Source organism: Canis lupus, chromosome 10 (genome assembly GCF_003254725.2).
Source record: "Canis lupus dingo isolate Sandy chromosome 10, ASM325472v2, whole genome shotgun sequence".
NCBI classification, from domain to species: Eukaryota; Metazoa; Chordata; class Mammalia; order Carnivora; family Canidae; genus Canis; species Canis lupus.
In genome coordinates this window covers 20,680,765-20,704,604 of record NC_064252.1, presented here as the reverse complement: position 1 = coordinate 20,704,604, position 23,840 = coordinate 20,680,765, and the positions used below count along the sequence as shown (strand labels likewise).

The 23,840-nt window shown below is 42.5% G+C and overlaps 1 protein-coding gene across 9 annotated transcripts in view; it reads left to right on the top strand.

The window, feature by feature from the left end:
• Positions 1-23,840, top strand: part of PPARA (peroxisome proliferator activated receptor alpha) — a 72,947-nt gene that overhangs the window by 10,362 nt on the left and 38,745 nt on the right. For 4 of the 9 annotated variants that reach the window (XR_004803210.2, XR_004803211.2, XM_025456413.3 and 1 more), the window contains exons 2-3: positions 8,316-8,470; positions 22,487-22,625. The exons of 3 other annotated variants lie outside the window; for them this stretch is intronic. Coding sequence is in view for 3 of the 6 variants with exons in the window: in XM_025456413.3 (XP_025312198.1) it covers positions 22,620-22,625 (6 nt within the window). In the remaining 3 variants the exon portion in view is untranslated. The remainder of the gene's footprint in view (positions 1-8,315; positions 8,471-22,486; positions 22,626-23,840) is intronic. 2 more of the 9 variants (XM_035696252.2, XM_035696250.2) reach the window with 2 other exon arrangements.

Genomic DNA, 23,840 nt, shown 5'->3' with positions numbered 1-23,840 from the left:
CCTTCGGCCCAGGTCATGATCCCAGGGTCCTGGGATCAAGTCCCACATGGGGCTCCCCTCAGGGAGCCTGCTTCTTCCTCTGCCTGTGTCTTTGCCTCTCTCTCTGGGTGTCTCTCATGAATGAATAAATAAAATCTTAAAAAAAAAAAAAAAAAAGAAAGAAAAGAAAAAAACTAGGACCAGAGCCAGAGTTGCAGGTGCATTAGGTGGTTGGGGAAGGGGAGGTCTCCCAGCCACACAGCGGGGACAGTTTTAGAGGGATGCGGGTAATAGCACTGTGAGTGGTAGAGCGTGGTGGCTTCCTTCTTTCCCTCCGCTAGGCCGATGCCAGGGGCAAAGCTCCTGCTGCTGCTGCTGCTGAGGGTGTGAGCAGTGGAGTGTGCTGGAGTTCCGGGGGTCCTGACCCCATGGGACTCTCCAGCTCCTTGTCCCTGTTTGCAGGAAGGAAGGACATCCTAATTGTGCTCAGTCCCCACATGGGGAGATTTTTTTCTTTTCTTTTTTTAAGAGTGTGTGTGTGTGTGGGTGTGTGTGTGTGAGAGAGAGAGAGAGAGAGAGAGAGAGAGAGCATGAGCAGGGGAGGGGAGGAGGGAGAAGCAGACTCCCTGCTGAGCAGGGAGCCCAACATGGGACTCCATCCCAGGACTCTGGGATCATGACCTAAGCTGAAGGCAGACGCCCAACTGCCTGAGCCCCCCAGGCGCCCTGCGGAGGTCTTCTCTGACCCCATATTTCTTTTTTTAAATTTATTTTTATTTTTATTTTTGACCCCATATTTCTAACTGCAGCCCCTTCTGCCTGCCTTGTCTCCATCCAACGTAGGAGATGCTCTATTTGCTGGCTTCTCATCGGCCTCCCCTTCCTAGAATGGTAACTCCATGGGGTCGGGGATAGCTATCGGTTTTCCTCGCTCCTATACTCCTGTACTCGCAGTACCTAGAACATGGTATAGAAGGCTCCTAAAAATATCTGTTGAATGAACAAAGCCTCCCTCTCTACTTAATGATCTATGGCCTTGTGCTTGTTGAAAAGATGACAATTTTTCTGTTCTCAAATGTTATTAGAAAAATGTTATTTGAGTAAGATTGCCTGAAATATGAAGAAAACCTTAAGGAAATGTTGTCATATGCCAGTCTATGGAGTTTTTTTTTAAGGGTACGGAAATACTCGGTAGGTCTGGAAATAAAAAAATAAAGAGAAAAACAGCTCTTTCAATCCGTAGAGCTGGTATTCACAACTATTAAGTGGTTTGAAAATGTTAAGTTGGGGGCTTCATTTTTGATAATGGCTCAGTAGTTTGGAAGTCAACTAGAAAAGGTGGACAAAATCTTTAAAGATATGCGAGGCCATTGGCTGAGGTCTGGAGAAGATGGACACTTGACGTTTGGGGTCGTTTTGTACCTCTATGTTGGCCAATTTATGGATGAAGCAGTGACCAAGCTAAATAACATGTCTCTAAGGCTAAGAACTTAAACTTGGGATATAAAACCTATAAGAGGGACACCTGGGTGGCTCAGTGGTTGAGCATCTGTCTTCAGCTCAGGTCATGATCTCAGTGTCCTGGCTTCAAGTCCTGCATTAGGCTCCCTGTGGGGAGCCTGCTTCCCCCTCTGCCTATGTCTCTGTCTCTCTCTGTATCTCTCATGAATGAATAAATACAATCTTAAAAAAATATCCTATGATAGAAAACCCTGGAAAACATCCCAGACTTTGGGTTGGGACCCAAAAAGCTGCTCTATAGAAATACAGGTGACCTGGAAATCGATCAGCTTGCTCCCGAGCTGAGCCCAGTTCTAACTCATCTCAATCCTTGAGGCCGGGTGAAGGTGGTCCCAGATTGCTGGGACCCTGGCAGATGCCAGCAGGAACAAAGCATCATCCCAGGCCTCTATTTCTAGGAACAAATTCTCAAAAATAGGTAGTCATCACTTTGAAGTTGCATATGCAGGAATTCCAATGACCACAGTTAGTTAAATACCACTAGGCTCCATACAACATGGCTCAGGTGTTCCTGACCAGGTGCCAGAACCAAGTGTCTGCGGGAAGTCCTCAAATCACTATACAGATAACAGATGTGTATGAGAATCAGCGGTCAATCCCGTCTTTCATCTCAAAATCGGCCTATGATTGGCCCTGTGCATCTGTCATTCAGTTCACACACAGGCGACCCCTCGTCTCCCAGCAACAAACCCAAGTGAAGTTTTCTAGCCCTGGAAAAACTCCAGTGAGGACCGGTGCAGGTGCAATGAAGAAAAAGGTACAGCAGATAAAAGAATGGCGGCAATGCTGAGAGTAAGATTAGAATCAAACATAAATGGAGTCACACGACAAACAGCCGGCAGTGGGGTTGCTGCCATTGGAAGACTGGATGGGCAGCCAGAGGCACCTGGTAAAAGTGACTTATCCACATACGGAAAGATGGAGAGGTCCCAGAAAAGGTGATCCTAGCACAACACTTCACATGAGAGGAGGTCTCCACGATACTTCACAACATTGAACATGAGATAAATGCTGGAAGCCAGCCCAACTTAGGAGTTGAACAGTTTATGAAAGCATAGAAAAGATGCTCACTCCAAATTGTGAGTTATACCATGAGAGGAAGGCAAGCACAGATCATGCTACTCTTGGTGAGTTTTTTGCAAGGAAATGAAACACTCGGATTTCAGTGTTTCTAATGTTTTAAATTACTGTACTAAGTACATAAGTACAGGACTATGTACTGTACTAAGTCCATATTAGTTTTTTATTGTATTTTTTGTTCCTCTGTTCATTTACAAGTGATAATGAAAGAGTTTTTAATGTTTTGCCAAAAACTTTTAAAGGGCATGGTGGTAATTTTCACTATTGATTAGTAAAATCACTTTACACAATTTTTGCCCACATGATCCTTTTCATGGTCAGGCATGACTGTTTGTACAGAATGGCACACACAAAACCAACCAAGCATGTGAGGAGAGAAGACCTCATGAACCAGAGAAATGATAGATGATAGAAACAGACCCACAAGACTCTAAATATTAGGCTTATAAGATATAAACTTTAAAATAACTTGCTTACTTTATTCAAGGTAAACAACAAGGTTGGGAATTTTGGTAGAGCACTCGAAATTATATATTTAGAAAGGATTTTTTTAAAAGATTTATTTATTTATTTATTCAGAGAGAGTGAAAGAGAGGCAGAGACACAGGCAGAGAGAGAAGCAGGCTCCATGCAGGGAGCCCGACACGGGACTCAGTCCCAGGTCTCCAGGATCATACCCCGGGCTGCAGGCAGCACTAAACTGCTGTGCCACTGGGGCTGCCCTAGAAAGGATTTTGATTTGAAAAATACCCAAGTAGAAATTACAGGAGTAAAAAATACAAGAACTGAAACTATGTATTCTGTAGATAGATGTAATAGCAGAGTAGGAACAACTGTTGGAAGAATTGTGGAATTAAAGATAGGTCAAAAAATATCTAAAATGAAGCACAAAGAGAAAAGAGGATGGAACACAAATATAGAGAACTCTGTTGTATATATAATTGGAATCGTAGGAGGCCAAGTAAGAGAGGATGGAGCAGAAGCAATATTTGCAGTGATACTGGTACTGATACTGAAGTCTCTCTAATACTGATGAAAGATATCAGGTCACAAATTCACAAATTCAAGAATCCTGCAGAATTGCAGGCAGAATTAAAGACAAAACCAAAAAAATCCATGTCTACACACTATAGTTCAATGGCTAAAAAACAAAACAGAGATATCTTAAAAGAAGCTAGAGGTTAAAAACAATTAAAAAAAAACATTACTTTCAGAAGAGCAACAAGTCAGAAATCATTTCTTAACCAAATTCTCAGATTTCTCAACTAAAAGCAGAGATAATTTTCTCATCCAGAAGACAATGAAAAGATGTCTTCAGCATGCTAAAAGTTGATCTCCCCCACTCGCCCAGGAATACAAGGTTAGTTTAATATTTGAGAAGTAACCAGGCACCAGAAAAATATGAAATGCTTGGGGATAAAAATGCATGCAGTGTGCAATGAAATCTACAAAACATTGCTGAGAGAAATTTTTGAAGACCTAGACCTAAAAAAATGGCAAGTTATACCATGCTCTTGAATCAGAAGACTCAATATTGTTAAGATGGTAATTATTCCTAAAGCAATCAACATATTCAAAGTGATCAAAATCGAATCTTGGCAAACCTTTTTGGCAAGCCTTTTTAACAACTTGATTCTAAAATTATATAGGAATGTAAAGGACCTAGAGCAACTAAAACAACCTTGAAAGAGAATACAGTTGGAAAACTTAGACTCCCTGATTTTAATGATTATTATTGAGCTACAGTAATCAAGACAGTGTGGTATTGATATGAAAATAGACAAATGGAACAGAATAGCAAGTTCAGAAATAAATTTTATGTGTATGGTCAGTTGATTTTCAACAAAGTGCTAAGTCATTTCAATGGGGGAAATAATCTTTTCAACAGTGCTGGAACAATTGAATAACAATATGCAAAAGAACAAATCTTGACTCTTATCAAACACCATATTAAAGAAGAGGAGGAGGTGGTGGAGGGTGAGAGGAACTTGAAATGTGTCATAGATCGAATTGTAAGAGTGAAAACTCTGCAACTCCAAAAAGAAAATATGGAAGAAATCTTAGTGATTTGGGGTTTGGCAAAGATTTCTTATATATGATTCAAAAAGCATGAACTATGAAAAATAATAAGTTGGATTTCACCAAAATTATAAACTTTTGCTCATCAAAAGACACAAGAAAATGAAAAGGAAAGCCACAGACCTGGAGAAAATATTTGCAAAGCATTTATCAAAGGACTTATATCTGAAATCTATAGAGTTCTTACAATTCAATAAGAAGACAAACCAATTAAGAGTTTTTAAAAAAGATTTTATTTATTTATTCATGAGAGACAGAGAGAGAGGCAGAGACACAGGAAGAGGGAGAAGCAGGCTCCATGTGGGGAACCTGATGTGGGACTCGATCCCTGGTCTTCAGGATTGTGACCTGGGCTGAAGGCAGCGCTAAACTGCTGAGCCATTCAGGCTGCCCCCCAATTAAGAATTAAAGCAAAAATGAGCAAAATATTTGAACAGACTCTTCAACAAGGGGCATCAGATGGCAAGTAAGCACATGAAAAGATGTTTGGCATCATCATCATTAGGGAAATGGAGATTGACAGCAGTAGATAGCAGTGAAGAAGTAGAGAGATATCACCATACACCAACTAGAGTGACTGAAATTAAAATTTAAAAGACTGACAACTATGGCTGAAGATGTGGAACAAGGACTCTCCTACACTTATGATAGGAACATAAAATGGTGCAGCCACTTTGGAAAACGTTTTGGCAAAATGATACCACTGGCATTATTATTATTAAAAAAAAATGTCACATACCTGAGGAGCACCTGGGTGGCTCAGTCAGTTGAGCGTCCAACTATTGATTTTGGCTCAGGTCATGATCTCACGGTTGTGAGCCTGAGTCTGCTTGCGATTCTCTCTCTCCCTCTTCTTCCCACCTCTCTCCCTCTCTAAAAAAAAAATGTAAAAATCATAAACCTGAAAGAAGTCAAATCAAAAGCTTCCATGCTGTATAATTCCAACCATATGACATTCTGAAAAAGGCAAAACTGCAGAGGGGTAAAAGGATCAGTGGTATACCAGGGGCTGGGGGAAGAAAGGGATGACTAGGCAAAGTATAGAGGACTTTTAGGCAGTGAAACTACTCAGTATGATACTATCATAGTGATACATGTCATACATTTGTCAAAACCCAAAGAATGTACAATAAGAAAAGTAAACCCTAATTTAAACCATAGACTTTAGTTAATAATAACATAGTGATGTTACTTATCAGTGGTAACAAAAGTACCAGGATGTTACTAACAGGAAAATTGTTTAGGGTGTGTGTGTGTTGCGGGCATACTATGGAAATTCTTTGTACTTTCCACTCGGTTTTAATGTAAACCTAAAACCACTCTAAATAATAAAGTGTATTAATTGAAAGTCAAATTTATAATGTATATATCATATACCTAAGAATAAATCTAGGAAAAAGTGTGCAAGACCTCCACTCAGAAAACCAGTGGCATTACTGACAAAAATTGGACATAGCTCGAATGAATAAATGGTTATACCATGTTCATGGAGGAGACATGCAGTATTGGGAAGGCATTGGTTCCCTTTGAGAGGCTTCATGTGCCATGGAAGGGTAGCGCTATCTGAAACCAAGCACATGTAGGAATCTTGCAGGTGTCAGCTGAACAGTGTGGACTCACTGTTTAAACACAGTTTAAATGGCCTTGAGACCCCCAGGTACACCCCCTCCCAGGATGTCATATGGTGCATTTCATGAACTTTACAGCAGAAGTTTCCTTTTTTTTTTTTTTCTTAAACAGATTAATCTTGTTCCCTTAGCATTCTTGTCACTATAAGTTGCGTTCTCCTTGTTTCTTTAGAAAAGCTCCACACCAACCCTTTGCCCTAGAGACACTGGTGGTGTGGTGTTCCTTTTATAGGCTAGTTCCTTAAAATGATTTGAGGGTTTTTTTGGTAAGCAAGGGAATAATGTTCATAATTTAGTACGAATGTTAGATTCATTCAGTTGATCTTTATTTGATACTTGCCTTGTATAGTAGAGGACAGTGGCAGACATGAACTTTACCTTAAGTTCCAGATCCTTTGGGCAGGATGGCAGTAGTCAGTACCTGGGACGTGAGCTGTGGGGGTGTGGAGGACAGACAGGAGGGTCTGGGAAGGCTTTTGGAAAGAATTGGTATTTGAGCTTCCCCTAAAATGTGTGAGGATGGGAGGCATTCCAGCCAAAGAACCAGGATAAGGTATAGAAGCTGGTAAACCTGAGTCAATTCTAGCAAATGATGCATGGTTTATTTTGGCCAGAATGCAGGGTTTGGAAAGGGAAGGGAAGGAAAGATTGATTCCTTCAAGATCAAATATTTACTCCACTCCTCCTTTATGTCAGGTGTGGGTCTAAGCACTGTGGATACACGAACGAGCAAACACCCACAAAATCCCCTTTCAGAGCTGGCTCCGACAGGGTCAGATGGGTGATGAGCACGGTGACTGCAGACGTGGCTTGGTGTGCTAGAGGATGCTTAGTGTAGGGGAAACACGTGTGGAGCAGGCGAGCGGGTCAAGAGCACCAGGGAGGGTGGCCGGGGCTGGCCAGGGGTGGCCAGGCTGAGAAGGTGACGTTTGAGGAAGGAATGGAAGGTGAGGGTGGCTGAGCAGACACCAGAATGGGAAGTATCCTGGCAGAGTGAGAGGAAGAACACGAGGAAGTGTGACTGTAGAGGAATGTGGAGGAGAGGAGGAGGAAAAGGACATGAGGTCCCAGAGGACAGGTGGCAGCAGGTCACTGTGGAGACCTTGAGGGCATGGTCAGGTGGTACTCTGTGCGAAAGCAGCCTCGGGGGAGGGGACCTCTGAGTGCGAGGGTGGGACACTTTGAGCTGTTAGAGGCTCCCCCTTGCTGTCACCAGGACCACGGACAGAAGCTGCAGGCGGGTCCTGAGGCTGACGGGGCTTCCAGAGGGCCTGAGGGTATGCTGCTCCGGCCAGCAAGGTGGCATGGGTCAGGGGGGAGCCCTGCACCTCTGGCGGGTCAGGGAAACCCCAACTTGGGGTCCAGCCCTGCCTCCGAGTAGCCACGTGCCCTTGAACGATGCTTGTCTTTGGTCTGTCCCCTTACCTGCAAAAGCAGGTATTTGGAACCCGGAGGCAGTGGGGGGGTGGGGCGGGGGGTATGATCAGGGCTGTCCTGGAGGACGCACCTGGCAGTGAGATCCTGCGGGGAGGGAGACAGGTGGCGAGGGGGCCCTTAGGGAGGCTGTTGCAGGGGTCCGGGCAGGGGGAGCGGTGCCTGCACTGGGCTGGAGACGGGATGGGTGCAAGTGACTTGAGAAGAACGCATGTGGGCTCTCAAAACAAACAGCAAACAAGGCAGACAGTCCAGAGGACCCAAGGCTGTAGCTCTGTGCAGACGTAAAAGAGCAAGGTTACATCAGGGCGTGCTGGGTGCAAGGCACGGTGACAGCTGCTCTTGGCCTCAGATGTGGCCTCTTGCTGGCAGGGTGGCCGCGCGCAGCCTTCTGCATATAAAGCATCGTTGCTCTGACAGGTTCCAGCGCCCGGCGCAAGCGCAGAAGCAATTACCCCAGAAACAGGACTGGCCCCCGCTTCAAATCCCCAGCGCTGGGTCTTATGAATAAACCCTTTAGGTCTCCTCGTTCTCTTATTTTCATGCAGAGCTTTACTTTATAGCAGAAAATTGCATTTTTTTCCCCTTCAACAGAATGCTCCTGTGCCCTTAGCATTCGTGTCTGCGGACGTTGTATTCTCGTTCCGTTAGTAAAGCATTTGTTCTGCGCCGGCGAAGGTCCTGGGTTCACCGTGACACGTGTGAGCTAAAGGTCTGAATTGTGTCCAGCTGCTTCCCAACAGCGTGAGGTGGGTTTCATTTGTGTTTTTTCCCCTCCCTTCTTGTTTGGGAATATACAGAATAATTATGTTTTCGGCCTTCGGTGTGCCGGTGAATAGGAATCGAAGCTATGTAGCCCTGGGAACCTCCAGTTCCAAGTTGGACAAGCCTTTCCAGCTGGCGCACTGACAAACTGAAGGCCTGGAAGTTGCCAGAGAGGCTCGAGCCTGCGGAAGGTCCCAGCTTCCGAAGGTGGCCTGGGACAGTGCGCCTGTCCCCTCCACGGAGGCCTAGCGAGAGGGACCTTAGTACCAAAAGCAGGTATTCACGCCGCTTCTATGTTCCGCTCAAAAACAGGAGGAGAGAGGGAAATGTAATATCATCCGAGACAAGAAGCTGCGGAGGTGACTCAGGTGAAAAAGAAATGACCACAGATCGGGGTACCTGACCCCAGACCAGATCCTGTAGGGGCGGGGAAATGCTCTCCAGGGCATAAGCCGGCCAGCCGACAAACTTTGACCATGAATCACGGAGTAAAGTCTGTGAAATGAACTGCAATTGATAAGTGTACTGGGTGATAAAAGAGAATATCCTGATTCTCAGTGAACGCACACGTCGCTCAGTATTGAGGGAGATGGGCCATGCTTCACACGCGTGTGCACGCACACGTTCTGTGGCCCCTCACCCGTGAAGACAAGCGAAGGACAAGGCGGGTTGGTAGAGACATCATCATAATGGGATAGAGGTGAAGGGTATGTAGTGTTCTTTGGGCTAATTTTTTGTGTAGGTGCAGCTTCCTGCAAGTGAAGTTATTTCCAAATAAAAAGTAAAAAAAAAAAAAAAAAAAGCAAACAAACACAAAAGATGGTATGCACGTTAGATGTCCCAGCTACATTTATAGCCCTGTTTGGATTCTGAGAGCTGCAGATCAGAAAAGAGGAGCTCTAGCTCACATCCTCTTCAAGTGATCACTCCTAACTTACGTCCCTTTTAGAACTCTATTAAAATGAAAAGAAAAAAATTTTTGAGATCATTGTAGATGCACAGAGAGGTGTAAGAAATAATACAAAGAGAGCCCCAGTACACTTCACCCGGTTTCCTCTTGCAACACAATAGTGCAGCATCAGAATCAGGGGATCAGTGGGAGTCTCAGCGGTGACATGGCCAAGATACAGGATGCTTTTATTACCCAGGGGGGCCTCCCACGGATACAGCCACGCGGATCCCTCCCACCCCTGCCTCTTCCTCGTCTCTGGCAATCCCGTCGCCTCCATTTCCATCACTCTGTCATTTCAGGAATGTTATACGGTGCGTCCTGGGGTATGTAACCTCTGGGAATTGGCTTTTTTTTTTTTTTTTTTTTTTTCTACTCACCACGATTCCCATGAGATCTGTCCAGGTTGTTGGGTGTCACTGCTTGTTATTGCCATGGTGTGTTCCATGGTACAGACGTTCTGCAGTTTCTGGACCATGCACCCACCGAAGGACATCCGGGTAGTTCCCGGGTATGGGTTATGATGCGTAAAACTGCTGTGAGCATTCGTGGTCAGGGTTTCTGTTTTTGTTTGCAACAGCTCCACTGAGATGCAGTTTACGTATCATACAACACTGGCTTGAGTGTGCAAAACATTCCATGGTTTTCATTCTGCTTATGGGATTGCAGCACCATTTACCACAATCTAATTTTAGGACATTCTCATCGCCCCTGAGAGGAATCACGTCCCCAGTCCCCATCAGCAGTCACCCCGTTTCCTCTCCCCTGCCCCCGCCGTGCCCCGTCTAGCCCTGGACAACTGCAGATCCACTCTCTGTCTCTATACTTTGCACACACTGGACATTTTGCGGAAATGGAATCCTACAATATGTGGTCCTTTGTGACTGGCTTTTTCCCTGAAGCATAATATTTCCCAGGGTCCTTCGTGGAATACCATCAATCATGCCTCAGTTCTTTTTATTGCCAAAAGTACTATATAGATAATGTAGTACATTGTGTATAGTGCCTTTTATGTATCCTATAATCAGTTGATGAACACTTGGATACTTTTCACGTGGGCTGTGATGCATGAGGCTCCCAGGAACACTTTAGATACAAGTTTCATGTACACGTAGGTCTTCATTGTTCTAAAAGTGGAATTATCCCTGGGTCACATGGTGACTCTGCTGACTTTCCCAAAGAACTGCCAAAGTGTTTTTCCAAGGAGCTACATCATTTTACAGTCTCACCAGCAGTGTATAAGGATTCCGGTTTCTCCGTGTCTTCACCAAGTCTTGTGATTGTCTTGTTGATGAAAGAGCCATCCTAGCAGGTGTGGAGTGCTAGCTCACCATTGTTTGGCCATTTGTAACATTTTCTTTGGAGAAATGTCTAATCCAATTCTTTGCCCTTATTTAAGTTGGGATATTTTGTCTTTTTACTGTTGAGTTGTAAGAGTTCTTTATATGTTCTGGATACAAATGTCTTCGATGATCGATCTACAAATCTGTTTTCCCATTTGGTGAGTTGTCTTCATGTTCTTGCTGGTGGTGTTTATAACACAAAGATTTCAAGTTTTGATATCAAACTTATTTTTTTTCTTTCGCCACTTTTGGTGTGTATACAGGGTTTTGTGTGACATAAGTTTTCGTTTCACTGAGATAAGTGTCCAGGAGTGTAACTGCTGAATCATATGGTAGTTGTATGTTTAGCTTTATAAGAAATGGCCAATTGTTTTCCAAAGTGGCTATACTGTTTTTTGTTCCCTCCAGCAATATCTGAGTGATCCTGTTTGTCTGCATCCTTACCAGCATTTGGTGTTGGTGCTATTTTTTATTTTAGCCATTCTGATAGGTGTGCAGAGATATCTCATTGTGGTTTTTGTCTGCAAATCCCTGGTGGCTAATGATGCGAAGCATCTTTTCATGTGCATGTTTTGCCATCTGCTCATCTTCTTTGATAAAACCCCTCTTCCTGTCTTTTACTCATTTTCTAGTTAGATTTTTATTTTTTTATTGTTAAGTTTTATTGTTATTTTATATATTCAAGATACTTGTTCTCTGTCAGATATGCAATTTGCAGATATTTTCACCCAGAATGCTCTTCACAGAATCTTTTACAGACCAAATATTTTCCATTTTGATGAGGATCAATTTCCTTAGGGATCACACTTCTGGTATCAAGCCTAAGAACATTTTAGGTAGCTGTAGATCCTGAAATTTTTCTGATGCATTTTTTCCTAAAAGTTTTATGATTTATATGATGCTACATTTAAGTCCATGATCCACCTTGAGTTAATTCTTGTGTAAGACTTAGGTTTGAGATTTGGATTGACATTCTTTTTCTTTTCTCTTTTTAAATGGATGTCCACTTACTCCAGCACCATTTGTTAAAAGGCTGGCATTCCTCTATTGAATTGTTTTATTTTTGTCAAAAGTTTGGTATATTTGTGTGGGTCTATTTCAGGGCTTCCTAGTCTGTTCCCTTGGTCTATGTGTCTGTCCCTTCACCAATACTACACTGTGTTGATTACTGACTGGGTCTTAATATTAAGTAGAGTCATGTCTCACACTTTATACTTCTTTTTCATGATTATCTTAGCCTTGCTAGGGCATGTGCCTTTCCATTTAAATTTAAGAGTAAGCCTGTCTATGTCTACAAAATATCTTGCTGGGTTTTTGATAGAATTATATTAAACCCATAATTTGGGGAGAATTAATATCTTTATTGTTGAGTCTCCAATTCCATGAATATGGTATGTTTCTTCTTTATTTAGATCTTCTTTGATTATTTTTTTCATCAGCACTTTAATTTTCAGTATACAGATCCTGTGTATGTTTTGCTAAGCTTATATTTAAGTGTTTTATTTTCTTTGGAGTGACTGTAGTGGCATTGTTTATAATTTCACTTCTGCATGTATTGTTACTAGATAGATATATAGTTTATTTTTATGTGTTGATCTTGCAACCTTGAAGAACTCACTTTATAGTTCCAAGAGGTTTTTCATAGGTTCCTAGGGATTTTCTACCTAGACAATTATGTCATCAGCAGGTAAGAACTGTTTTATTTCTTCCTTTCATTTCATATGCCTTTTATTTCCTCTTCTTGCCTTATTATAGTGGCTAGAACCTCCAGCACTATGTCGAACAAATGTAGTGTGAGTGGACATCCTTGCCTTGTTCCTAGTCTTTGGGGAAAAGCACTCAGCTTCCATCATTAAGGAGGATGTTGGGTTTTTGTAGATATTCTTTATCAAGTTGAAATCGGTCTTCTGTATTCCAAACTTGGTGAGAATTTTTTATTAATGAGGGTTAGATTTTATAAAATACATTTTCTGCATTAGTTAATATGATCATATGATTTTTCTTCTTTAGTTTGTTGATATGGTGAGTTACAATGAGTGGTTTACAAATGTTAAACCAGCCTTGCATTCCTGGAATAAATCTCACTTGATCATTGTGTATAATTCTTGTTATGTATTTTTGGATTTGACTTGCTAATGTTTTATTGACAATTTCAATGTCTAAGATCACAAATAGTATTTATTGGTCTGCAGCTTTTTGTCTATTGCTATTGTTGTACTGTCTTTGCTGGTTTTGGTATCAGAGTAATATTGGCTTCATGAAAATGAATTTTCTCCTCTATATTTTGGAAGAGATTGTAGGAAATTGGTGTGGTGTTAATTCTTTTTTAAATGTTTGACAGAGGAGTGTCTGGCTGGCTTAGTCAGTAGAGCATGCGACTTTTGATCTTGGGGTTGTAAGTTCAAGCCCCACATTGGATGTGGAGGTTATTTAAAATCTTCTTTTTTTTTTTTTTTTAAGATTTCTTTACTTATTTTGAGAGAGAGTGTGTGAGTGGGGGGAGGGACAAAGGGAGAGGGAGAGAATCTTTGAGCAGACTCCCCACTGAGCACAGAGCTCAACACAGGGACCCTGAGGACCCTGAGATCATGACCTGAGCTGAAACCGAGAGTTGGATGCTTAACAATTGAGCCACCCAGGTGCTCCAAAGATAAAATCTTTAAAAAAAAATGTTTGACAGAATTTTCTAGTAAAACCAACTGGGCCTGGAAATTTATTTTTTCAGGATTTCTTTTTAAATCACAAATTCAATTTTTAAATGGTTATAGATCTATTAAGATTGTCTTTTTCATTTTGCTTAAGTTTTGATAGTTTGTAGTTTTCGAGGAATTGACCCATTCTTTCCAAGTTGTTGATTTTATGAGCCTGAAATTATTTATACCAGTCTCTTGTTAACCTTTAACTTGTTGCAGGGTCTGTAATGATATCCTGTTTCATTTCTGATATCTGATTTTTTTCTGGTCTTTTTGATTTTTGTCAGTCTTTCTAGGGGTTTATCAATTTTATTGATTTCTTAGTCAAAGAATTAGCCTTTTGTTTCATTGCTTTTCTCTATGGTTTCCCTGATTTTAATCTCTTTGATTGCTGTTCTTACCTTTATTATGTTCTTCCTTCTGCTTGCTTTGCGCTTATTTTGCTATTATTTTTTGAGTTTCTTGAAGTATGAACTTAGATAATTGATTTTGAGCCTTTCAGCTTCTCTGTTGTAAGCATTTAGTACTATAAATTGCCCTCACAGCACTGCTTTCACTTCATCTAATGTATTTTGATATTTTTCTCTTTCATTCAGGTCTATGTATTTTTAAGTTTCCTTTGCAACTTTCTCTTGACCTCTGGTTTACTCAGAAGTGTATTGATTAATTTTCAAATACTTAGAGATTTTCGAATTGTCTGTTTTCAATTTCTACTTTGATTCCATTGTGATTAGAAAATACGTACCGTAAGCTCTCAATTCTTTTGAGTTTGTTGAAGTTTGTTTACTAGTCCAGGATGTGATCTATCTTGGTGAGTGTTCTATGGGTGCTTAAAAAAAAATAGTTTATTCTGCTGTTGTTGGATGGAGTGTTCTATGTATGTGACTCAGAGCTTACTGGTCAATGATGTTTCTCAGATCTATAACCTTCCTGGCTTCCTCTAATGCAATCCTTTTAATTGCTAAGAGGGAAGTTCGAGTCCCCACTATAATGGTGGAGGCATCTGTTTCTCCTGCCAGCACTACCAGTTTTTGCTTCACATGTTTTAAGGTTTGACTGTTCAGTACATATATATTTAGGGTTGTCATATCTTCCTAGTGGATGAATCCTTTTATCATTTTGTGATCCCTTTAGTACATTTTAAAAAAATAATCTGTTTAATAGCCCATTAGTGTCCTGCCCTCCCTATTTATTCAGCACTTGTTAATCTTAACGTTATGTCAGAAGTGACAACAATGTGGTATGTGAAATTTTGAAAGTACTATGCCCTGCAAGATTAAAAATGAATTCTGAACAATCCTAATTATTCTTGATAAATATGGATTTTTAGATCTTAGTATTTGAGTCTAAGCAGGGATTTGAGTGTATGTGAGGGGAAGGAGATGTTCCAAAATCCTGGAAGCTGTATCAGGACCTCAAGTAAATCCAGGAGATATGTCAGAATCATGGGTACTTACCCAAGGAGTTATAGCAGAATCTCAGGTATAGACCCAAGGAGGCTTGGCAGGATCTCTGTGGAAGAGGTGGATTTTCAAAGTAGAGTCTAGTAATTAATTTACTTAAAAACTCAAAACAATATTAAAAGAGGATATGAGATATTTCTATTTATCAAAAGGGGACATGGATTTTTTAGAATGAAGAAGTCCTGACTATGGCCTTATAATCAATTCATTTATTCCATGGCTGAAAACTGATTGGCTCTGTTGTCCAAAGTGGAATAGCAGGGACTAATTTACCCTCCTGCCTGAGACTATGAAAAGTCCAAACAAATTATATGAAGCAATGTTTTTCAAGACATTGGAATCAGGCAATGAATGGCACTGATGTTGTGAGGGGGAAATAGCAAAGGTGAGAGGTGTGACTCAAGATCTGGCAGGCCGTGCTGGGGAGGAACATCCCTTAGGTGAGGAGGCGTAGCTGAGAGTCCAGAGAAACTGAAATGTCTAGCATTCCCATGGCAAAGTACCAGAGGAGAAAGCCATACATAGAGAGATACATAGAGAGAACTCCATAGATCTGCTGAGGTGCTGATTGGTGCGTGCATGTGAGCAGCACTACTGGAGGCCAGGGAAAGAACCATCCAAGAGGATGAATGGGAACAGTGCCCAGCACTCACACTGGGCTAGGAATAGTGCCTGGCATTTCCAAGGGGCCGGGAAGAGAGCCTCTTTCACCTGCCAGTCCGGAAAACCTCAGACTTCAAAGGGAATTGGATAGGGTACTCAGAAGGATCTTGTCTTGGTAGTGGGGGATAATTACACTAGAACACATACTGCTGTGGCCCTACCTAACAAATTCAAAAATAAGACACAAAAGAATCAGGCTTTTCCCAAATAAATTAACTGCATCTTAGAATAAAGCTCAAGAGTATTTATAGGAATATAAAACTATGTAGCACTGAATAAACTGAAATCAAAATACCTGAAAGATTACTAGATATGCCAAGAAGCAAGAAAGGAAGGTGCATAATCAGGAGGGAAAATACCAATGAATTGAAATCTATCTGGAACTCAAAAAGATATTAGATTTACCAGAGAATTATGTGAAGATAGTTATTATGACTCTATTTTAGGTATTCAAAAAGTTAAGTAGATATAACAAAAGATATGAATTGAACTTTATTTATTTTTTTTAATTTTTATTTATTTATGATAGCCACAGAGAGAGAAAGAGAGAGAGGCAGAGACATAGGCAGAGGGAGAAGCAGGCTCCATGCACCGGAAGCCCGACGTGGGATTCGATCCCGGGTCTCCAGGATCGCGCCCTGGGCCAAAGGCAGGCGCCAAACCGCTGCGCCACCCAGGGATCCCCTGAATTGAACTTTATAGTGAAAACTACACTATCTGAGGTTAAAAATACACCAGGTAGGATTAATAGCAGAGTAGACATTGCAAAAGAAAAGATTCGTGAACTTGAAGGCCTAGCATTGGTAAATAAAATGACACACACAGAGAAAAAAAAAGAATTTAAAAAAATGAGAACAACATCAGTGAACAGTACAACAGAAGCTTAATATATGTATAATTGGAGACCCTGAATAAAAGTGAGGGACAGAAAAAATATTTGAAAATGAGGTCAAATCACTGGAATGATTTAACAATTGTAAACATTTATGCCTCTAATAACAGAGCTTTAAAGTACATGAAGCAAAAACTGAGAACTGCAAGGAGAAATAGACAAATATGCAGTTAAAGTCAGAGATCATTCATAGAACAAATATAGAGAATAGCAGCAAAGATACAGAAGATTTGAACATCAACTTGATCTAATTGACATTTATATGTAGAACATTCCACCCAACCATAGTGGAATAGACACTGTTTTCAAACACGTGTAGAACGTTTACTGAGATACATCATATTCTGGGCCATAAAACAAGTTTCAATAAATTTAAATATTCAAGTCACACAAATTAGATTCTCTGACTATAATGGAATTAAGGTAGAAATCAATAATATAAACGTGATTGGACAACCAAGAAATATTTGGGAACTAAATGACACATTTCTCAATAATCCGTGGGTTGATAAAGAAATCAAAAAAAGAAACTAGAAATTACTTTGGGCTGAATGTAAATAAAAGCAACCTATGGAAATTTGTGGGATCCTGCTGTAGCAGTACTCAGGTGGAAATTTATAGCGCTAAACATTAGAAAAGAAGAAAGGACTCAACGATCTTAAGAAACTAGAAAACAAAAAGCAAATTAAATCAAATGTAAGCAGAAAAAGGGGAATAATAAAGATCAGAGTGGAAATTGGTGAATAGAAAACCAAAATGGGGTCACCTGGGTGGCTCAGTCAGTTAAGTGGCTGCGTTCCACTCTGGTCATGATCCCAGGGTTCTGAGATTGAGTCTTGCATTGGGCTCCCTGCTCAGTGGGGAGCTTGCTTCTCCTTCTCCTTCTGCTGCTCCCCCTGCTTGGGCTTCTTTGCTTTCTGTCAAGTAAATAAATAAAATCATTTTTAAAAAAGAAAGAAAACAAAAATGCAGTAGAGAATACCAATGAAACACAAAGCTGGTTCTTTGAGAAGATAAATAAAATTGATAAAGCTATAGCCTAGCTGATCTAGAAAATAAAGAAAAGACACAAATGACAAATATTTATCTGGAACGAGGGGGCAACACCACTGCAGATTCTGTAGGTATCAAAAGGATAACAAGAGGATTTGTAAATGACTTTATGCCAGTACATTTGACAACTCAGATGAAAAGGACAAATTACTTCCAAAACTGAACTCATGAAGAAATAGATCACCTGACAAGCCATACATCTATTAAATAAATATGATTTGTATTTAAAAACCCTCCCTCCAAGAGACTCTGAGCTCAGATGGCTTCACTAGTAGAGTCTACCAAATATCTAAGGAATAAATAATATGAATTCCACTCAAATTCTACCAGCATTGTCTGATACCAAAACTAGACAAAGGTATTACAAGTAAAGAAAACTAAAGCCTAATATCCTTTGTGAACATAGATATAAGAATTCCAAACAAAATTTTAGGACATTGAATTCAACAATATATAAAAAGAATGTGAGATGATAACCAAGTGGGGTCAGCCCAGGAATGCAAGGATGGTTTGACAGTAAAAAACTCATGTAATTTACAATTTTAACAGAATGAAAAAAAAACCCATATGATTATTTAATATATAGAGAAAAATATTTTTTAAAGATTTTATTAATTTATTCATGAGAGAGAAAGAGACAGAGGCACAGGCAGGGGGAGAAGCAGGCTCAATGCAGGGAGGCTGATGTGGGATTCGATCCTGGGATTCCAGGATCATGCCCTGGGCCGAAGGCAGGTGCTAAACCACTGAGCCACCCAGGGATCCCCTAGAAACAATATTAGATAAAAGTCTACAATCATTACTAATAAAACCAACTGATTTTTTTACAAAGGTGCAAAGGTAATTCTGTCAAGAAATCTGTTGAGACAGTCTTTTCAACAAACTGTGCCAGCACAATTGACTGTCTGTATGCTCAAAGTGAACTTTGATCCGTATCTCACACTGTATACAAAAATTAACCCAAAGTAGATTATAGATCTAAATGTAAAATATGAAACTTCTAAAATAAGCACAGGAGAAAATCTTTATGACCTTGTGTTGGACAAAGATTTTGTAAATATGACGCCAATAGCACGATCTGTAAAATAAAAAGTTGAGAAATTGGACTTCATCATAATGAAACTTTTGCTCTTCAAAGGACAGCTTTAGGAGAATGAAAACACAATTTATAGACTGAGAAAAAAAATTTTTATAAAGCATAAACCTGATAAAAGACTTATATCCAGAATACAGAAAAAAAAACCTCTTGAAAATTCACCTATAAGAAAAATAACCCAGTTTTATAAATGGACAAGAGATTTAACAGACATTTCACCAAAGAAGGTGTATGGACAGCAGTGTGAAAATACTCCATATCATTAGTCATCGGGGGAGTGCAAATTAAGCCCACAGTCCCTGTGCTAATGTCCACGGCTTTCACAGTGATGGTATGATACCATGACCTACCCTTTAGAATGGCTCAGATGAAAAGGACCGTTCGTACTAAGTGTTGGCTGTGGTGTGGAGGGACTGAAGCTCTCCTACACCACTGGAGGGAATCTAAAACAACACACACCCTTTGGAAAACACATTGGCAGTTTCTTAAAAAGTTAACCAAACACCTGCTGTATGACCCAGCAATTCCGTGACCAGGTATTTAGCCAAAGAAAAGAAAGCGTATGTCCATCCAGAGACTGTACGTGAGTGTTCATGAGCTACTTTATTTATAATAACCGAAACTTGGAAACGATGCAAATATCCATCACTGGTAAATGGATAATCAAACTGTGGCTAGCCATATATTGGGATGTTACCTTGCAATAAAAAAATGAACTATTGATATGCATGACAACATGGACAAATCTCAAAGTAATTATGCTGAGTGAAAGAAGCCAGACAAAATGGGCATATCCTGTATAATTCCATTTGTATAAAACTCTAGAAGATGCGGGTCAGTGGGACGGGAATGTGGAGGACAGGAGGAGACATTACAGGAGGGCACAAGGAAGCTTTTGGGCATGATGGATATGTTTGTTATCTGGATTATGGTGGTGGTTTCACAGGTGTATCCATAGGTCAAAACTTATCAAACGGATCCCTGGGTGGCGCAGCGGTTTAGTGCCTGCCTTTGGCCCAGGGCGCGATCCTGGAGACCCAGGATCGAATCCCACGTCAGGCTCCCGGTGCATGGAGCCTGCTTCTCCCTCTGCCTGTGTCTCTGCCTCTCTCTCTCTCTCTCTCTGTGTGTGACTATCATAAATAAATTTAAAAAAAAATTTAAAAAAAAAGAAAATTATTAAAAAAAAAACTTATCAAACTGCATACTTTAGTTATGTACAGATTATCGTAGGCCCCTTATGCTGCATTAATAAAGCCGATTTTAAAAACAGAACAAAGCGACTGGGCCCTAGTCAGCACTAGCACTGAAGCCTTGGCTCTGAGGTCTTCCTCGGAGCCTCAAGTGTCCCCACGTGAAGATACTTACAGACGAGTCTCCATCCGCTGGCCAAGGGGGCAGTTCTCCACTAGCTATGCAAACATTTAAGCAGCCCTAATAGTGGGGATTCCAGTAGGCCTCACATTTCATTTTGCCTCTGGTTGAAACTTCTAGTCTTTAATTTTTTTAAGATTTATTTATTTTAGGGAGAGAGAGCGAGAGCAGGAGGGTGGGATAGAGAGAGAGAGGGATAAAGAGAATCCCAAGCAGACTCCACACTGAGCGTGAAGCCCTTTGTGGGGCTCGATCCCAGGACCTTAAGATCATGACCTGGGGCAAGAGTCAGATGGACGCTTTAACTGAATGAGCCACCCAGGTGCCCCTCCAGTCTTTATTTAAAAAAAAAATTAGAGAGATGCTGGATTGTTGTTTTTTCTCACCTCTAAATAAGGACTCTAGCAAAGGATGACGTTGACACAGTGGAGCGTGTGCCCGGCACAGGTGAACTGGGAAGGGAAGCCCTTGCAGGTAACCCGGAACCAAGTTGTCACATCTCTAAATTGCTGGTGGTGAGATTGGAAGCCGTGCACATGAGCTCTGGGAGACGTTCCAAAGAGGACAGTTGCGTGGTGCTTGGATGAAGAAACTGCCTGCCTGGCTGGGTTTGAACTGCGACTCCACTGGTGGCGTGACCCTGAGCGTGTCACCGCCACCTCTCTGTCCTGCAGTTCTCTCATCGGGAGAGTAAGCATATCAAGAGTGCCCACTCTGTGGGGCTGTTTGAAGACTGAGGTGCGTTCATCCAGTCTTGGCATGCGATAAGGATTCTGGAAGCGTTCCTGCCGTCATCCACGTCGTCAGAATGTCTACTTGACAGTGGTGTCGTGTCTGCATAATGGCCGACGATGACCCGGTCATAAAGTTGGCCCACAGGGGTCTGTAGAACTGTGCTGACCTGAGGGGTACGAGCAATGTTTGCTGCCCCACTACGAGTTAGACAGCTGGAAACGCCACTGCTCCAGAGTCCAACTCCAGACCTCTGTAAACAAGAACCATCTTCACCAAGAATTCCCTCCAGAACGAGGCCCGTAGCAAGCATTACGGAGGGAGAGAGGCAGGAGGCCCAGAGACACAGCTACCATACGAAGAGAATATATAGGAACTTTTCTGCCCGCCCACTGATGGATGACTTATCTGAATATTTAGTAACGACTTGGAAGCGATTTCACTTTGGCATCCAAGAGCTGGTTGTGCTTCTGCCTCCAGCGCTTGCTTGAGAAACCCAGAAGCACCTGGTAGTTGATCCTTTGCATATGACGTGTCCTCCTGCTTCCAAAAGCCTCTCGTAAGCTTCCAAAAGCTTCTCTTTGTCCCCAGTATGTACTGGAGCCTCCCGGTGACCTGTGGCGGACCTGGTGGGCGCTGCCACTGCCTTCATTTCTGCGCAATGTTCTCGAGCTCATCCGCTGCCACTTTCCTGTGCTCACTGCCCTCACCCAGGCCTCCCGCTGTTGGCCGGGCCTGCAGACCACCTCCTGGCCCTCTCCGTTGTCAGCTACCCTTTCCTGCTTCTCACTTCTTTCTGCCACACAGAGAGGCCTCCACCCTACCTTTCTTGATTAAGTGTGTGATGGCAGGAGGGGGGTAAAGATTTTATTTATTTATTCATGAAGCACACACAGAGAGAGGCAGAGACACAGGCTGAGGGAGAAGCAGGCTCCATGCGGGGAGCCCGATGCGGGACTCGATCCCGGGACCCAGGATCATGCCCTGAGCCAAAGGCAGACGCTCAACTGCTAAGCCCCCCTGGCATCCCCACGATGGCAGGTTTTTTAATTCCCAAGAGAGCTTCTGTTCTCTGTTCCTTTTTATGGCATGTTCTTGTTCCACAAGGGCAGTGTCTTATCTGTCCAGGGAAATTAATACCAGTTCCTCTGGTTTTGTTCTTTCTTCCTCCTGTATTCTGTTTCTCCACGTCGATCTTTCCGTAGCTGTTGGTTGGTTAGCTCTCTTTCTTCCCTGTCAGAGGCCTTCCTGGCAAACAGTCTGCCATCTTGGGCTTGTCTCCTTCCACGGGAAAATGAGGGGCTTCGTAGCTGGCTGGGCTCCTGAGCAGAGGGTGGGGACGGTGGAGGCAGCCCTGCTGCAGAGTGCAGGCTGGGAGCGGACAGGGCCTGCCCTTGGCAGGTGTCTGCAGGTGTTCCCTCTCGGGGGAAGACCTTCCTATATGAGATATTTCAGACCCCTGCAGTGGGGGCAGGTGGGGGGCGGGAGACCCCCCCAGAGGAATGTGGGGCGGGCCTGTGGGTCGGGCTGCCCCCCACTGGTGCACCTGGTACCTCAACACCCCACACTCTGCAGGGTGGGCCTCACAGTCTTGGTCTCCCGACGCTGGTTTACCTCCTCCTTTCTAAAGCCTTCCTCCCCCTACTCTCCAGCCTCCAAATACTTCTGTTGTCACCTCCCTCCTGCACTTCATCCACTTACACCTTTTGTTTTTTATTTTAATTTCTCTGCTGTGGTTTCAGCGAGGATTGGGACATGAGCGTATTAAACCGTACGATCCACCACCTCCTCTCCACATGCTCGTCTCTTTACCAACAAGGGAGTGGCGCTCAGAGCCTCTGAGGACATTTGCTCTGTGGTGCCCAACTCCAAGCTATGGTGGTGAGTTTGTTTTTTGATTTTTGTGGTTTTTTTTAAAGATTTATTTATTTATTTTAGAGAGGTGCAAGTGCATGAGTGGGGGAGGGGCAGAGGGCGAAAGAATCTCAAGGTGACTCTGCGCTGAGCGCGGAGCCTGACGTGGGGTTTGATCTCACAACCCTGAGATCACAACCTGGGCCAACACAAGAGTTGGACCCTCCACTGACTGAGTATGGTGGCGGTGTTGACAGACTCCAAGCATATGCTTCCCAGGCATTGGGCTGAGTTTAAGCTTTATATTGGAAATAAGTTCTGGAAAGCGCAGCTCCTGTTTGCTTTCTGCGTGTGGTCACCCGGTTTCTCCTCTGTGGTCTGCAGGGTCTCTCTTCCCAGAGCCCTCCGTGGGCCTGGTATTTCGGGGGTGGTTGGTGGTCAACACCTTTTATCTTCTAACCCCCCTCCCAACTCGAGGACGAGTGGTGTCCTTGTCAGCTGTGTCCTACGTGCCCATTACAGGCCATGCACAGACCGATAAAGTAGACACACGACATCTTGGTGACAGAAGAAACATAATTCTAATATCCCATGTAACTAGAACCAATGCAGAGGAGAAGCATTTCCTTTTCCTCCATCCCATGGAGGAGGAACTATCCCAGATTTGGGCTTTTTTCTTATTTTGGTCTACTTTGCCATAGAGCAGAACACAGAATGAGGAATGAGCCGGCACCCGTTGTTCAGTTTAGTTGGAAAATCTGACGGCGGAAAACCCTGAAGACACATCTCCTGACTTTGTTACGTAGAGTCATTTACGAAGTTGTCATAACGGTTCTCACCTTGACCCATGGGGAAAGTTGACCCATGGGGACCCCTTGGTGGCTCAGTGGTTGAGTGTCTGCCTTCAGCTCAGGGCGTGACCCCGGGGTCCTGGGATCGAGTCCTGCATCGGGCTCCCCGCAAGGAGCCTGCTTCTCCATCTGCCCATGTCTCTGCCTCTCTCTCTGTGTCTCCCACGAATAAATAAATAATATCTTCAAAAAAAAATTTTTTTTAAAGGTTGGCCCATATTGGAAAAATCATTCTTGTGTGTGTAGAAGGAACTGATGATGAGTTCTTAGATGGTTCCACGGGCGAGTGGGTGCTGGGCGCTCAGAGCATTGCTGGAGAGGCTGTGCCCTCATCAGAAACCCCTGGCATTTACCGTTTCCTGTAACTTTATAAATAGAGTGAGAAGCGTTT